We start from the raw sequence: 15,960 nt of genomic DNA, 5'->3' as shown, positions 1-15,960 counted from the left end.
GCTCTTGAGGTACTGAAGAGGGGAAAGCCATAGCCAGAAACTCTATGAAGCTCATTTGAAGATAGTTCCATTGGGAAGATTTGGGGCATTTTCTTATGCCTGCTGAAGGCTTCTCTGAGAGATTTATCAAAGTGAGAAAGCCTAGTTTGTGAATATGTGTTTGCTGGTTTGATCTGTTGACTCATGAGAAACTTCTAGTTTTTTGCTTCTATAGCATGCTGTCAGACTTTTTTCTATAAAAAAAGTCTGTCTCAAAGACATTTTTTTTTCTTTAAGATTCTTACTCTCAGGGATTTCCATCTCTCACGTCTTCTGTCCATCTATCCCTCAGTCCAAGCAAGGTCAGTAATAATAGCTACCAGCCGTTAACTGTCCATGGCATATCAATAAGTAACATTTTGTGTGCATTCTCTTTTAATCTTTTCCACAACCACGCTTGATAAAAAAATCACAAAGAAAATGAGGTTAATTTGCTTCCCCAAGATCTACAACTAGATATTCAAATCCAGTCTTTTAATATTTGAGATGTGTGCTGTGGACCATTATGCTGTATTGCTTCCTGGCTACCTTCAGTCTTGGATAATGTTAGTAGAATCTTGCCATAATAACACTGGCAACTGACTGAACTTCATAGCTTCTCCACACTGAACTTGAAGGCAGTTCAGTGATAGCTGTGTGATGCTCTTACATGTGAAGCAGAAGTATTGATGCATTTTTGCTTTTTTGTAACCATAGATTCAAAACCATTCGTCTAATTCCACTTTCTTGATAATTTTTACATACTGATACTTTTTTTGAGTTTTATATGACTATCACAGAATCTGGAGTTTAGTTTGGTTTATTTCAACTATTTACCCTGGGGAGCTTAAAAAACACTGAGCTCAAAACCCGCCACCAAAGATTCTGGTTTAATGGTCTTAGTAGTCACTAAAGTATTTTTTATTGGGCTGACTTAAAACCCTTGAGATATTGAGTCATACTTTTGTCTTAACTTTAGTATGGTAGCATCATTTCTGAGACATGCATCAAATAAAATAGTCTAACAATTAAGGGGCAGATAATTCCAGATGAAGTCTAAAAGGAAAACATACAGATGGCCAGATCCATTCATCTCAGAGGTATTTTGTTGTATACTCTGTGAAACTGGGGGAAGTAGCTCCATTTCTGGCAAGAAGACTGGTCAAAGAAGCTGGACCATTTCTTCAAACGAGGAGGCCACCAGAGGGAGGAAATGATGAATCTAATGAGCTTTTCATCTTTTCCTTCCAGAAACTCTTTGTTTTTTTTCCTTATGCACCTGTCTCTGGACTAATTGGTATGACTCCTCTTGTGTGTGTTTTATTTGATTACTTACTGCCAGTTGGAGTTTGAGCAAACTAGTCCTTTTGAAAGAGATTTCTATACCCCTCTTTAACCTCTAACTTGCTTGGCTCTTGAAGAATGCATGTGGACTTAGAAGATACATAGAACAATGCGGGACCCTCTACTTCAACTTAGGCTGGCTTATAAGGCTGGTTTATAGGACAGAGTTGAATAGAGCCTCTGTAGACCAAGCAGAGGCTTTTCTTGGAAGGTATAGGAATTTATGGCTTGAGGTGTCGATCCATTTTAATGCACCAGCAAAAGCCAAGAAGAACATGGGAGAAGGAGGATGTGACAGTTTTCCATGTGTTTCCTTGAAACTTAGTTTTCTTTTTTTCCCTTGGATAGAAAAAAAATTGACTCTAGAGGGATCATATACATCAGGGAAAGCTGCAAAGAAGTTATTGAGACACAACTCTTTTTTCCTTTTCTTTTTACCTATTGACCTCCATCCTTTCCCCCACCACCTCCCCCTTCCCCATGGTAGCTACTAATGTGTTCTCTGTTTATGTGAGCTTGGTTTGGCTTTTCTTTTCCTCCTTTTTTTCCAGTTCATTATATGAGGAAGATTATATGGTATTTGTCTTTTTCTGTCTGACTTAGCTCACTTGGGATAATGCCTGTGAAGTCCATCCTTATTGCAAATGGCAAGATGACATTTTTATAGCCAAATAATATTCTATCTCCTGTCTCCATTTGTACATTGGTACACACTTGGGTTGTTTCCCAAGTGTCTTGGCTATTGTAAATAAAGCTGCAGTGAACATGAGGGTGCATATATCCTTTTGAGTTAGTGTTTTTGTTTTCTTCAAATAAACACCCATAAGTGGAACTGTCAGGTCATGTGGTAGTTCTAATTTAATCATTTGAGGAACCTCCATAATGATTTCCATAGTGGCTGTACCAACTACATTCTCCCCAGTATACAGGGTTCCTTTGATACGCTTGCCAACACTTGCTCTTTCTTGTCATTTTGATCACAGCCATTCTAACAGGTACGAGGGAATGTCTCCTTGTGGTTTTGATAATTAATAATGTTGAACATTATTAAAACAATTTCCCTTTCAGTTGAGATCCAAAAGTAAAACAAATTTCCTTCTTCCCAAGCTTGTGATCAGACTTAAGAGACATATTTCTTAGAAATAATAAAAAACCTTCAGATCAGTCTGTGTGTGTGTATGCATGTGCGCACACCCACACAGGACCCACTTGATGAAATCCCTCCTGTCACATACACACCTCTTACAGCTGTTCACCTGTCTTACAAATAAGACCTTTTTCAGAGACAATAGAAAACAGCCTGAGGTTGTTACTGTGATTCAACTTTGCATTTACACTTGGGGCAATAATCAAATGTATTTTTAGTTCTAATGGGATCAGTAAGCATTCGTAGTCATTCATAGTCTTCCTCTATCAAAGATATTTCTTCTTCTTTCTTACATCTTAATCTCTGCTCATTTCTATTTTTATCATCATAAATTATTTCCCATCTCCATAAAAATTTTATAATTGGAAACATACTAGCTCTTTTCTGTAAAACTTTTCACTCAGTGTCTTGCAATGTTTTAGCAAAGCTGTGCCACTAACTAGGTTCAGATAGGAAAGAGAAGGTAAATGCACAGTACAACAAAGTGAAGGTTGTTGTAAGTATTTTGCAAAGCTAAGTGAATATCTACTGTGGCAGCCTCTTTAAAATTTGTTGACACTTTGGCCTATATACATTGACTATCTGCTACATTCCATTGTACCTCATAGTTAATAATAGTGATTCACCCTGGGCTTAACTTAGTACTGTTATTTATCAGTTTACTTACTCAATGATGCAAAACCTTTGTTGCATATGTGTGGCTTGCAGACCTGTGTCTTGTTGTTTATACTTCTGCTTCTGGGGTTTGTTTTGCTTCATTAACGATTTCTGTTTTTGCTCTCAGTTGTGTTTAGCATGCCATAAAGCTGGATGTCCACAAATGCATGAAATGATCAAAATGTCCATTACGCAGCTCCTCACTGCCCTGTGTCTTCGTGCGTTCCCTGGCGGTCAGGGGCCTGTGGCTTTTCACCAGGTATTTGATTTGGCCGATTGAGCCTCTGGCAGAGTTGTAGCACTGAGGCTTCTCAGTGTCAGTTCTGCACTATGAAAGCAAAGGGCATGGGAGGTAGAACTGTTATTAGCAATACTAAAAGAAAAAAATTGGTGAGTCTTTTTCGAGAAACTCAGCCTGCCTTTGGACTTGGTTTTCTTTTAACCTCTCTGATTCAGTGTGCTCTTTTTAGCACTGCATTGAGATATAGAAAGGAAAATAATCACAGAGTGATATTTATAGGCCTTGGATACAGTAGTCAGGTTTGTAATGAAAATCCTAGGTCTATGAGCCTTTCCAGTTTACCAATTTATTATTATTATAGCAGATTTAAGAAACTTTGCTTTAGAATATGTCAGGAGAGCAGATAATTTCTGTCTGAGCACCTGATAATGATAAGGTCCATGGTGATTTTTCTGTTTAAAAGGATACCTACAGTCAATTTCAGTATTAATACTCCCAACTTTAATAGAGGAGTGAGTGAGCTTCTTAGATTAATACATTTTTGGGGGGGGGGTTGGTTTTTGCATAGTAAACATGCCTACCCTTTTCCTTAAAAAAAAAAAAAAAGTCTCTTGTAATACTAGGAACTAAACACTAAAAAATGATGGGGCCATTAAAACTCAAAGAAATAAATTTGGTATTTGAGAAGTTCTTGTCTATTTACAATACTTTGTGTCACATAAATTCCTATTCTTCATATGTAATTGCGTTCAGGGATCTAAAGTGACTGAAACAGGTTTGTTTTTAAGGGAGATTGTACAGTGTGTAGTTAAGCTCCCAAAATACCTGCTCTTTCATCTTTAATACATCTAAGGCTATATCCCTTCTCTGATTTATAATGTCAGAGTATAGAGATCTTAAGCATCAACAGTTAAAAAATTTCTTGGAGATTTAGCAGAAACTTAAATTCTGAGGGACAAATAGCACTAGTGTGCCTAATTGCACTATGGGGGATTGATTCATGAGAATGAAATACCACACTCATTTAGTTGTGTTTTTAAGTTTTTGAAACCGTTTCATCACATGCAAAAGGAAGAGCCTTTTATGATTAAAGCACCTTTTTTCTATATAAACTGTATGTTCAGGTGCCTTATAATCCATGATCATTTGAGAAAACAAATCTAAAATTGACTTGCCCTAAATGATAGCTTGAAAAATATTGTGTAATTTGCTCTTGTTTTTTAACTTAAATTAATCTAAAGCAGCTTCCAATTACACTTTTGAGCTTTAAATACTCATTTAGAATATTAGTCATTCAGTAGGAGAGAAATTAAACTATCTAAAAATATTTACTTTTACCTAGTTAATTTTACCAAAAGAGTTTTACAGTGAGAACTGGCAGAAAACTGTTGCTAAGTAGCAGCAACAAAGGTTACCATTTACTCTTTCCCATCTCAGTCATCAATCATCAAATTGAATTTGCCTTAGTAGATGACAACCCTGTATTTTCCTACAAATAATCTTGGAACTGATCTTGGAACTATTCCTAGATGTATAATTTAGGTATATTTATATTAAATCTCTTATTTATTTTTTCTTGTGGGTTTAAACATGCTCGGTAAAATTAAAAGGATAAAACATCTTATGGAGAGATTAAACGTAGACAGAGCTAAAGCATGTATTTACCATCATGCCCTTCCTTAGTGATCCCAGATGAATTAGCAAAAATAAAATCTGAAAAGTTAAGATATTTAACATTATTACTGAAGGAAGCCTCTCCCCTGCCCTCCCAAATTGGATTTTCTCCCTGCTGCAGCCACCAGGGAATCTTTCCAGGTTCAACTAGTCATTCAGATTTGAAAGACCCAAATAGGCCACAGCTGCCTTTCTATTCACTTAGCAGGATATGGGCTGGGAACAGAAGCAAGGCTGAGACCATCTGGAGAAGACTCAGTGGCTCTCACATGTCAGCTGAGGAGCAAGAGGAAGAGAGCCACCTCAGTGGGTCAGGGTCAGTTGCTTAGCAGTTCCAGGTTTTAGCTTCTTAAGAGCCAATATTTATTAACAAGTCCATGAGCAGAGTTGCAGAGTTCCCTCAGAAGACAAGAGTCACTGCACCCAGGGAGACTCTGGAACAAGTCTACCACTTTATTCACCATTTGCCCAATTCAGGTGCGGCTAAGAAATCAGAGCATTTTACTTTGGGGTTAGTAACACAGTTGACGTCCACCTTTTAAGGTTCCAGAACATGATTGGGGGCGTTCATGCAAGGTCAGCTTGTCTATGGTGCAGGCGGAAGGGCTTTCCTGACCCTTTACCCACACTTCATAACTAATGAGTTAATAAATTCTGTTCCTATTCTGCTGTGGAGGTAGCTTTTCTAATTCATTTCCAGCCACCTGAGTTCTCCATAGAATTATTTGGCCTATCTAACAATCACTAATTTGCATTCTATAATACTCAGAAGACTGAGCCTCTAAGAGTGATCATCTATAGGGAAATAGTGCTTTTCCTTAGTGCTGAAAAACAAGGTCTTGGGGCTTTTAAGTATTTTTAGGATTTGTTGATGAGTCCTAAATCAGGCTGACTTTCTATTTAAGAGGAGTTTAATATCTTCTCTGGTTAATTCCAAAGCATGTTGGTAATGAACTGATATCTACAGAGCATGTGTGTTGCTATCTTATTTCTTTACCAGGTATGCGTTGAGACTTACATATGTAGCTGTCACCAACGCAGTATAAACACTGCTGTGCGGGCAACTCTCAGTCAAATGCTGAGTGACTTGACCTTACAGTTACGACAAAGGCAGGAGAATACGGTGAGCCTTGCGGTCTCCACATGTTCATCACAGTCTTGCTGGTGTCTCTATGTGTCACTGCATGCCACGTGTCCCTACACAGCCCCTCCTGCCAGGGCTGCTTCCTGCTCAAACAGTGGGAAGTACTTGCTCGGTTTAAAAGAACATAGGTAGATAAGTAGGTGGGTGGGTAGGTAAGCAGGTAGATAGAGCAAGCCCTTTAAGTTTATTTTTACTTGTTTCGCTCCAGATTTTTGAGTTGTTTTTCCCGATGGTTTCTATCATTTTTAGTCATTATCTTCAAATTCACTCTTCTTTTTTTAATCAATTTTTAAAACATTTCAGACTGAAAAATTTTACATAAAATATTGTGATATATGAACAAATGCCAGAAGCAAATTCAAAAATAAGAAAAATGAATGTTGGTTAATTACAAACTTGGAGGCTTTGTATATGTTTCTCTTTATTAACTTCTCTTTAGTAAAGATCATGGCAGGTCTCCCCCACCCACAAATGTCACAGGCTAATGCTGAGCTTGTCTTCTATCTGTCATCCAAGCCCACTCAGCTTTGTGCTATCAACTGGAGCAGATTGCCTAAAAGGAGCATTCCCGGAAAAAAATGTAAATGTAATTGGCTTCTTGTATATATTACATTCTGGGAATGTTAATGAGATGATTCCTCTTCATAATTGGTGGATCTGTTTTTTTTTTAAATCTGCTTCTGTTATAATTTAGGTTAAAATTATTTTTAAATCTACAGGAAATGCACTGAAATGAACATGCCATTGTTTTTTTAGAATAGAAAATCTCAGTGGCAGTTTGAAAAATCTCAAATTTAGAGATTAATCTCAGATTAAGATTTCATATTTAATTTCACTTGTTTCTAATTTTCACATTCAGTTATTTTCCAGTTTTTAGAATACCATGGAATTGAGTGGAACCTTAGTGATTAGTCAAATTCTTTTATTCCTCATTTTACAACTCATTTTACAACAGAGAGATGAAATTGAAATCTAGAATAAATGAGATTCTCAGTGAATGAGCCAGAACTAAACCCCTGGTCTCCTAATTGACTCCCAGTCCAGGTTATTCAGATGTGCCCAGGTTTCTAGTGTTAGAAAAACAACATTGATTTGAAAAAAACAAATATTTTTTTGTCTTAGTTTGTTATGTACAAAGCCTAAGTTTCTATTCAAACATTGTTTTATCTTGAGCTATTTTTATTCCTTTAGCTTACCTTTGTTAGAAATTACTTCATTTGTACAGGACTTTGGATACGGTAATGTGGAACGTTAGTTTAAAGGAAATTCAAATATATAAACACAAAATATTAAGAAAAAAGTAATTTTAATGGAAATCAGCTGAAGATACTGAGATGCCTTATATTAATACCCAGTCCATTTTGCTAAATGGCAACATGCTAAATAGTGTAAGAGTAATAATATTTTGGTGTTTACCATGAAACAAGTGAGACCGTAGTTTCAAAGAGATGTTACTTAACATTAGTTCATTTAATTGCATATAAAAAAAATTTTAAGTAGGAGAGTATTAGATTTCAAGTGAACTGACTCAACCCTGTAGTTCATGTTGCTCTTCTCTGAGGGGTAATCAGTATAGTTTATAGAGGTCTGATAAGGCTGAAGGGTTTTCTGCTCTGTCCCCTGTATTTTGTGTCTAATTAGCCTTCTGGTCCTGCTCTTCACTGACCATCTGGACTCACCCCAACCCAAGACAGGATCCTCAATTAGGTGGAAAATTAGTGTTTCCTTTTATTTCCTTTCTGTTCCTCATGGAGCCCCTGGAGATGTTTTCATGTCCCAGGGAAATAAAATTCTCAGGTTGTTTGAAGCCTCTGTGAGGGACACATAAGTTTTGCCACCAAATGGTTATTATTAAAAAGCCATTAATGGGGAGTGTCATCAGGAATGGTGAGATTCACTCTAAGGAGGCCATGTATTGGGAGATTGTATAGCCTAGCCCATCACTGGAGAAACATCAGAGCCATCTCTGAATTAGAGATTTAAATAGCGTAGAAAGAAAATAAATCTAGAATGCCAGAGACATTAGCATGAAGCTTCAACCTAATGTTTATCCCCACCACATCCATGCTCCCATGGCACTTAAAACAATTTGATTTTGTGTTCTCAGATACTCTGAGTTATCATCAAGTTTTATTATTGAATTATTTAGTGACCAAAGTCACTGTTTAATTGTAAATTTCAAATAGCAAGATTGCTACTTGTAAATACTTGGGGGTGAGGGATAGTAATTCTCCCCTTTAAAATGATTCAGCTATATCTCTCTAGAAACTTATTCTAAATTTGAACTTGGCCATGCACTGAGTACAGACATTGCCATAGCATTTCATAAAGAATGTTGTGGAAGCACCTAAGCTTGCAAGTTAATGAACAGAAGAAGAAATATGCACCTATAAAATTATATTTCAGTGAAAATAAAACAACTGTGTAGGGGATGATTCTACAGGTCTGGGAATCATGAAATTGCCCTTTTATGATTTCCCTGTACAAAGAGGTGGGGAGACTCTAGACCTTCCTTCCCACCCTGCTCAGTAGTCACTGAATTCCCCCTGCTGTGGGAAGTAAGCCTTACTATTAGTAAATAACTTTCCCTTCCTGTGCTCTCTCCCCCTCAAGATCTGTCTCTGCCATGATAGTTTTGGATCTAGAGTGGTGATCTCATCAGACAGTTGGAAGAAATTAATATGGAACCTGGAAACCTGATCATCTTAGGACTAAGAGTCTGTATTTGTTGTGTCAATCCAGTAGAGTCTGTGACCTTGGGATAAATTGTTCCCTATGCAACAGTAACTCACCTATTTAGGCATATATTGCCCAAAGTCATAGCACAGCACCTCGGAATGATAAAGCACACTATGGGCTTAAATTTGGGGTAAGTTTGTGGACTCTTGAATGAATTATTTTTGGAACCTATAAGCTCAATTCCAGACATCCGAGTCTTTTCATAAATACCAAGCACTGGAGAGGGCATGTAGGTAAGTCAGCTGAGGCCAGAACACTCACAATGACATTTCGTTTCCTAGAATTTCTCACTGCCTAAGACTCAAGATTTTTCTTGCCTGAATCTTCTAATTGTCCTGTGTGTCTCCCTTGCTAGATAATTGAAAACCCGGATGTCCCACAGGAATTCAGGAATCAAGGTATTGGATTTGATTTTCACTAGTTTGGTTTAAAAAGACAGGCATGAGAATGCTCTGTGCTTGGTGCGGGGGGTGACAGATGATTAGGAGTTCTCAGGTTCGTTTACCATTCTCCTCGGAGGTTTGCCTTACGTGATAGTATTTAATCAGCTGTTGTCTTCCTTCTGTTCCTGTGCTCCATGCCAACTACACCTATTCCTGTTCCAACTCTGCCCGGGAAGTTAACTCTTCACAGACCTTCCAGTTTGCAGACATTTTTTTAAGTTACTTCATTCTACCTGAAGTCAGTTTTATTAATTGCTAAAATGAGAATTAGGTAGAAGTTTGTCGAAGCCTGATTGTTATAAAGTGCTATTACATGACAAGTATGTTTGCAAAATGCCATTTTTTTATATGAAAAATGGGACATCTTCCAGGGAATCTTGCAAAAGGACAGACACCCATTTTAAGTAGCAGATGAAATCAAGGTAAAAAAAAAAACTTTCATTCTGACTCAGGAAAAGAAAAATAAAGGTCCACATTATAATTTACAATTAGTTTGATTTTTTTTTGAAGTTTGATAATATTGTTTTCTGGAAAAGATAATAATTGCAATCATTAGCTTAAAAAATTAAAATGTCTTATTTCAGATTTTAGTCAATAATTTTAAAAAATTGGGAAATTTTGCTTTTGTTTGAGATTTTTGCCAGTGAATAATGAAAAGAAGGCAGTCGGGGAAGAGAGAGATTAAAAGGGGAGGGAATGAAAGTGAGAGAGAGAAGCAAAGAAATGGCCATCACCAGGCAAAAGGCAGAAATGAAAGAAACAAGGAAGAGAAGTGCTTGAACCATTTTCCAAAGTTTTGCCCGAATGTTGTTGTTTTAGTCCCATCTTGCTACATTCTTGGGCTGTGGGCCAGAGAGCTATAGCACCCTTCACCTCTGGGGTTCACGCTTGGTCCCTTCCTGTCCATTACAAGTCCCATAAATGCTTCACTTTGATGATTTTATAAACCAAAAGAGAAGTCAGAGTCCTCTTGGTCAATGATACATTTCTAAAATATGTATTAGTAAAAAGGTAATGGACTCATTTGAAGTTTAAAAAGTTAAGTTTAAGGACTATTTAGGGGTTTACTTTTATTTAAATTGTTTTATCATTTTACTGTATTTTTCCCTGAATTTAAGATCTTAAATACTGAGGATCAGCCACGGATTTCTCTTCCTCTCCTCCAACTTTTCTTTCATTTTCTTTCTTACACTTTTGCCATTTTTCTGCCATCTTTCTAGACCTCATGTTAATTACTTATTTGTACATTTATAAAATACCTAGCCAGTTTTGTATAGATCTTTATAGGTTTTTCTTATTTTTTGATAATTAAAAAACACTTGTTATTTCACTTGATCTAACATTTTGATGAAACTGGCATTATTTATTCCACTTTGCCAAAGGGAATTTGGCAAATTTCTTTTAACCTAGTATAAGCTGAAATTTATCCAGCTCACAAAATCAGCAAGTTGTGGGCCTGTACTTCAACAGATCCCAAATTTCAGTCTTTTTCCAGTTAATACTAGAGCTTCTATGTGTAGTTGTATTGCTGGTTTCTAGACATGAGTGTGTTTGGAGGGAATTTTTTTTTCTGACTCTGGTTATTGCTCCATTAGCAGCAAAAACTGTGTGCCCTTGAGCATGCTGGACAAATGAAGTAGGTGAAGATGGTGACTCAATTATTTTGCCCCTTTCTCTAGTTCGCCAGTTCAGAAAGCCCATTTTTCTCCCTTGTTGCCATATTCTGTCTGGAATACAACTCATATCTGCTCAGCTGACCCAGAAATTCAAGAGGTCAGAAGAAGGGACACATGTATATATAGTCTAATGGCCTGAATATTGGGAAAATAATCATCAGTTATTTCTTAAATTAACCAAATCTCTTTTCATTAAGTGAATTTTACTTATAATAAGGAACAATCTAGTATTTTCTTTCTGGACTCTCTTGTGAGTGTCTTACTGTAGAAAAGAGTTATTTTTTTCTGGGGATTAGTTTGATGACCTAATTATTTTGTGGTCTGGAAAATATCCTGAGTGGAGAATGGGTTGGAGGGACACTCAGGATAGCTTTAGTGCCCCCTGCCAACATTTAATGCCTGTAACCTCCTCTGTTTGAAGGGTCGACGGTTGAGGCCCTCTGTGATGACCTTGTGTCTGTGCTCTCTGTTCTATGTGAGAAGCTACAAGCCTCCATCAGGTAAGTGCCATCAGTTCCCATGATCTGTTTCTGATGGTTGTCTACAGCGTTGCTTAAAGTCGCAGTTTATAGGGACAATGGTTCCCCCTGTTGGTATTCACCTGTCATGCCTGAGAAATATAGTCCGTGCCCTCTGGCCAGCCCACATTAACAAATACTTTTGCTGAAGGATATAATTTTATAATGAGAAAATAGGAAAACAATACCTTGCAAAGAAGTTAACCCTTGAGTGTGGAACTTCATGGAAAGAATGTTGGCTTAGATTGAGATGGTGTGATGGCTGGTCCCGACCCAGGCCAGGCTAGGCCCAGCCGGGGAACTACACATGAATCTTCTCATCAGACTGTGTTGTGCTTTCTGTTAAGTGACAGCATTGAACTGTGAGGTTTTTCTCTATTTCTCCTATTTTCTCTATTCTCTATTTCTCCTAACAGTCCTTGGGTCTGTGAGCTCATACACATCTCTTTGGAAGCCCAAAGTGCTATCCATTGCACGACAGAAACTCACACACATCTCTTTAAAAAGAATGTTACTCTAAATTTTACGTGCTTTTTATTTTTTTTAATGCCAGTTCAGTCGGTGACTTTGTTCATATCTGTGATGTCACTGTTCCTGCTCTCCAAAAGCTATCCGAGATGAGATGAAAAATCTCTACCAGCTGTCTGTTTAGTTACATGCAAAATTCCACAGCCCTGTCTGAGTCTGATGTCCTTTTGAGTTATAAAAGACACATCAAATAACGATTTACTAGAAACAGGGATGTATGGCAACTTAAAAATCTCTTGCTTATAGAGATTTATGTATACTAATGAGCAGGGAGAAAGTAGTCCAGTCATAGGCATGGACAAGGGTTCTTGCCTTGTTGGAAAAATTGCAGAGTTGTGTTTGTTGTTTGGGCTTTGTTTTTCAGTTTTTAATTTAAGCTTGAACTTAAAAGTCATTGCCAAATGGTTTCTACATCAATTTATCCATTCATTCTTTCTCTAGTTCACCTGCATATTTCATCAAATTAAGCTCTCCTTATGTCAGGCACTTGGAAAATGAAGAGATTTAGTAGGTAGATAGAATGAAGTCAAAAAGTAGTAACACTTCCTCCACATCCTCTAGTTTCTCCCATCCCCGAGCCTCAGGCAGGCTGCAGGTCTAGGCATTATTTTCTCATAGGAGGGATGTGTCTGACAGCAGATGGGATGTGAACCACTCCACCTGTACCCTTTGCCCGCCATGAAGAATGGGAGCAGTAGGACTGGGGCTCAGATCATTAGCTGAACCTGAGGGCTCTACAACCAGTCCTTAGGGTCCCCATGCAAACTAATATTCTTGGCACAATCCCAAATTATGTCTGTTGTGTATGATCATAGTCGCCCTCCTTCACTCTCAACAGCGCCCTGGCTGGCTTAGTGTATGTGCTCACTCCACACATCCATGACCAGGGTGTAGAGCTCTTCTAGTGTTAACTGTTCCTGGTAACCTCTGACCAGTTCCTCTTCATCCTCACAGAGCCACTGCTACATTAGAACCGGGACATGTTTCTCATTGACTTGTTTTCCTAAGATGCAGGCATATGTGATGTTTAATCACTGTTGGCTCAACTGCATTACTTTGTCGGGTTACCTGGATGGGACCCCTGTTCTGCCTCTTACTAGATCTTGACTTTGGGCATAACTCAGAACCACTCTAGGCTTACGTCTCCTATAAAATAACTAATATATTATTTACTATTACAGTTATAATACTCTATGGTACACAATATTAACAATATAAAGGATATTAGGGGTTTTGAAAGGATCAAATGAGGACATTCACTTAAAAGACTGATGCCCAGCAATCACCAGCCAAAGAGTTAACAGAATTAGGTTGATGAGTGTGTTGTGAGGCAGCTGGTACACTATGGGAGCCACAGGGCACACTGCAAATGGGTGTTGGTAAGACTGTTAGAGGATTTGATCCTGACTTATCAGGTGGGTTAAAGGAGCTGGAGGTCTGTCTAGGACTCGGAGCAACTCTGGCCTCTGCACATCTCAGTTTTTATCTCACCAGTAGGAGGAACAGATGGGAGCTAGAACTGTCATTGGAAAAAAAACAAGTACTCACTACCTGGGAGTAGGTTCACACCTAGAGGAGGGGAACAGTTGATCATTTTTGTGGTTATAGAGGAGAATTGTTTAATCTATTGGGTGTGTTGTCGATGGGCTTGCTTCTTGTTCCATGACCATGGTGGAGAGTCCTCATCTGATGTTAACACTGTGAAATTTCTTTTGTTTACTGGGTAACGTACGCTGGTGGTGACTTAGGCAGATGCAGCTGTCAAGGATGTGTCTTTTCTGCTTCTATCCTCGTTGGTCTTGCATTGTCAGGAAATAAAGGCCAGAAAAGCTTTGAAAAATATTAAAGCTGTATTGTTCATTAAAGCTGTATTGTTCATTTGCAGACAGGGGAGAACAGAATCCTAAACATTTCTTTCTGAGCAGTTTGATAAAGGAAAAATGTAAAAATTATAAATGCTCCAAAGAGGGAGAGGTGTATCTTACGGTAGTTATGCTGTTAATAATTAAAATCTGGCCTCAGGATACATTTGTAATGAGTCTGTAGGCTTATAAATGAAAGCTTTAAAACATACCATTGTTCATTGGTTGGGAAAAAAGTCTTCAGTTAGTCCAGGTGTGGCACCTGGGGCTTAGGTTTTTTAAACCTGGATGGCTCCAATAGCAACTTCAGGGACCCTCCATCTGTCGGGTGGCCATAGGACTGGTTTACTTGAAATAGTCCAATGATATGCTCATTGTGCAATTACTATGGACATTCAGTATTGATATCTTCTGGGAAGTACTACTATATGTGGATTTTTTTTTCCTGCTCAGCACATAATAAATATTTGATGCGGTTTGTTTGTTTTCAGAATTATTGGTGCTAATTCTCGTTTATGGTGTAGTTGTGAACATTGAACTTCTGACATCAGAAACTTGACTGTAGAGTGCTAGGAAAATACTCTGCAGAAGCACACATTTCACATGCACACATACATCTGCTGAAAGTAAAGTTCATAGACTGTCAGTCACTGTAAAAATTGAAAGTGTTCCTGAACCATGTGGCTTGAGGTTAGGCTTTCCATGGGAAAGTAGTTCATGTGACACTGTTATGTTTTTCAAAGGTTTCTCACTGGACATTGAATCAAAGGTGGCTTTAGGCATTTATTATGGAGCTTAATGGTTTTATAGGATTCTCATAGTCTTGCTTAGTTTTTCAATGTGATTGCCCTGTCATAATTCTGCCTCTAGAGACTGTTCACTTGTTTGGTTATGGTCTTAGCCATCTGCCCTCCATTACCCTAAGGTAGGGATTTTATTGCTAAATAAGCTGGGCATGCGCTTTATAACAGGAGACCTTGAAGTCCACTGGTCAGATAGTCCCATGACCTTGGCTGGACTCACTTTTGTGGATCCATTTATTCTCTGTTAAGTTTATTTTAAGTTTCTTCTGATTTCACTGCCTTAACTCTTTTTATTTCTATTTCTCCCTCTGAAATCATACTTAGGTCTGTATGGTCCCTCAGCAAGCATGTCCGAAATCTGCCCAGCTATCTCCTAGGGCATTGACTCTGTATATACTCGCTAGCTCTGTATCTATTCAGGACATGTTCAGTTTCAGGAGGCTTCAGAAAAATGACTCGAGAACCCACAGTAACTCACATGCCTTGGAGCTGCAGTGTTAATAGAGCTCTATATTAGGCAAGCTGAGTTACATGATGCTGCTTAAATCCAAAATTTTTGGAAAGATAATTGGACTTAGAAAAATATCCATTTTCTGCCTGTTTGTCTCCCACCCTCCTCCCTCTCTTCTCTCTCCTTCCAGCGACCTGTCACCCTGAGGTGGCAAACATGGCTCACACCTGGGTCAGTGCTAGGGCCAGAGTCTTGAAGGCTGGACCCCTGATCAGTCTCTACCAAAACAGTCTAGAATCAATGAGGCAAGGCTAAGGGTTTATACTGTGTGTTCCGATTCTGTTTCACACCTTATACAACTAACACCCTCTGTCCTTTTAACAAATTCCATTAAGTTTCTAAGGGATGCAAAGTGAAAATGGCTCAAAGGAAAAGAAAAATCTAAAAACTCCAGGGATCCAGGACATGCTGCCATATTGCTCTAACAGTGACCGTGCCAGGAAGATGGCTGCTAAGCTTTCATTGCCCACAGGTCCCCTCACTCGAGTTTTTCTCCACGAACCATGAGGAAAGAGAGAGATCAGCAGATACTCAACCTGCCAGCCATGAAATGCTTACTTACACAGAAGACTAAGCAAAGTGACTCATACCTCTGCTAAGTAAGCAGATTTGCCCTAGTGTGTTTTGAAAGAATTGGTTGGTTTCTAGGCTCCTT

General features: G+C 38.3%; 1 protein-coding gene across 1 annotated transcript in view; it reads left to right on the top strand.

Moving 5' to 3' along the window:
- Positions 1-15,960, top strand: part of ARFGEF3 (ARFGEF family member 3) — a gene marked incomplete at its 5' end in the record, with an annotated part of 132,306 nt that overhangs the window by 56,572 nt on the left and 59,774 nt on the right. The window contains 3 exons of the mRNA XM_084227681.1: positions 6,082-6,204; positions 9,320-9,362; positions 11,505-11,583. Coding sequence (XP_084083807.1) covers positions 6,082-6,204; positions 9,320-9,362; positions 11,505-11,583 — 245 coding nt within the window. The remainder of the gene's footprint in view (positions 1-6,081; positions 6,205-9,319; positions 9,363-11,504; positions 11,584-15,960) is intronic.

The sequence above is a fragment of the Talpa europaea genome, assembly GCF_964194135.1.
Source record: "Talpa europaea genome assembly, chromosome: 2".
NCBI classification, from domain to species: domain Eukaryota; kingdom Metazoa; phylum Chordata; class Mammalia; order Eulipotyphla; family Talpidae; genus Talpa; species Talpa europaea.
Note: the sequence above shows the minus strand (reverse complement) of the source record. Positions and strands in the feature narration are given on the sequence as shown.